At 45.3% G+C, this 1,772-nt stretch overlaps 1 protein-coding gene across 1 annotated transcript in view; it reads left to right on the plus strand.

Annotated features, from left to right (window-relative positions):
• The first annotated feature begins 1,442 nt into the window (after positions 1–1,442).
• Positions 1,443–1,772, plus strand: part of FAM194A (family with sequence similarity 194, member A) — a 53,453-nt gene continuing 53,123 nt past the window's right edge. The window contains exon 1 of the mRNA XM_006868001.1: positions 1,443–1,658. Within this exon, the coding sequence (XP_006868063.1) occupies positions 1,443–1,658 (216 nt within the window). The remainder of the gene's footprint in view (positions 1,659–1,772) is intronic.

The following is a 1,772-nucleotide window of genomic DNA, read 5'->3' on the forward strand; positions in this document are numbered from 1 at the left end:
ACATGGATTTTCAAAGTGTCAGCATCAAGAGGCTCCAGCGTGGCAACAATTATGAGGTTAGCCCAGGACCAGGCAGTGTTACATTCTGTTGTACATAGGATCGCTATGAGTCAGTACCGACTTGATGGCACCTAACAACAACAACAAGTTAAGTTCTGATCATCAAGTCATCGAAGCTAGGTTAAATGGGTACTGTCTACAAGTTTGGGTGTTCTTGTATGTCTCCCCTCAGTTCATATTTATAAGGACGTTAAGCTGTCCTTATAAATCTTCTGTTCATCTCTTCGATTTCATCATTTTTCCAGTCACTGTACCTATTCTACATTCAAAAGCAAGTTTCAGAGTCTCTTCTGATCTCCATTTTGGTCTTTTCCTTCTTTCCTGTCTTTTAAATGACCTTTTTCTCTCTTCATGTATGATGTCCTTCATATCATCCCACAACTTGTCTGGTCTTCAGTCCTTAGTGTTCAATGTGTCAAATCTATTATTGAGATATTTTCTAAATGCAGGTGGAAAATACTAAAGACTGTACTTGGCTCTTGTAGCTCTTGTTTTAATTTTCTTCAACTTCAACTTGAACTCTCATATGAGCAATTGATAGTCTATTCTGCAGTCTGTAGTTGGCCTTGTTCTGATTGGTATTGAACTTCTCTCTCTTCTTTTAGCAGGTGTTGTTGATTTGATTCCTGTTTATTCCATCAGGCATGAGTATAGTTGGAGTCCCCGTGTGGTGCTGCATGATAACCACCAGACAGCTAACTACAAGGCTAGCAGTTCAAACTCAACAGCCGCTTCTTGGAAACCCTATGTAAGGATGCCAGAAATCAGAACTGACTAGAAGGCATTTAACAACAACAACAATGTGTATAGTTGCTTCTCATGTTGTTGAAAGTAGACATTTGCAATAAATAAGTTCTTGATCGTGCAAAATTATTTAAAGTCAAGTAAGCAAACTATTGAACAGAGTCCAACCTTCTGTTTTTGTAAAAAATAAAAAAATAAAAAGTTTTATTGTAAGTTCTACCAAGCAATGTCTACTCAAGAAAAATGGCACTCCTGCATCAAGGATACCAAGTAGTATTAAAGTCTCCATCACAATAAGCTAGAGGGTCCCGCCCCCTTCTTTCCCCCACCCTCACAAAAAGATCGGCTACAAGCAAGCAGAGAGGAAAGGGAAATAATTTGGCGCAGGCAGTAAGGGTCCCTAAGACCTGAGACAGCAGAGAGAAAAAGAAGCCTGCAAATGTCCCAGTTCCCCTTGTGTCTTTCTCCGCCACGCCCTCCAGGATGCAGAAGTTCAACCCCTTCGGAATGCTCTCACATCCGGGAGATCCGGAGGCAGTCCGGAGGACCGTTGCCTGGAGACAGACACACAACTAGTCAAGCTCCCAGGGCAGCGACAGACTGCGGGGGCGCTACAGCGACCTTGCTTCTCGCCCGCCATGGCCGACTTGCGCTCATGTAGCAGCTCTGAAGAGCTGATGAAGAAGGACGAGGAACACAAGGTGGAAAAAGACACCAAGAACCAAGAGAAGGACGAGGTACACAAGGTGGAAGAAGAAAACGAGTACCACAAGGAGGAGAAGGACGCGGACCACATGGAAGCCGAGAAGGATGAGGACCACACGAAGGCGGAGAAGGACAAGGACCACACGGAGGCGGAGCAGGACGAGGGCCACAAGGAGGAGGAGAAGGACGAGGGCCACAAGGAGGAGGAGAAGGACGAGGGCCACACGGAGGAGGAGCAGGACGAGGGCCACAAGGAGGAGGAG

This window comes from Chrysochloris asiatica, unplaced genomic scaffold, assembly GCF_000296735.1.
Source record: "Chrysochloris asiatica unplaced genomic scaffold, ChrAsi1.0 scaffold00113, whole genome shotgun sequence".
Lineage (NCBI taxonomy): Eukaryota > Metazoa > Chordata > Mammalia > Afrosoricida > Chrysochloridae > Chrysochloris > Chrysochloris asiatica.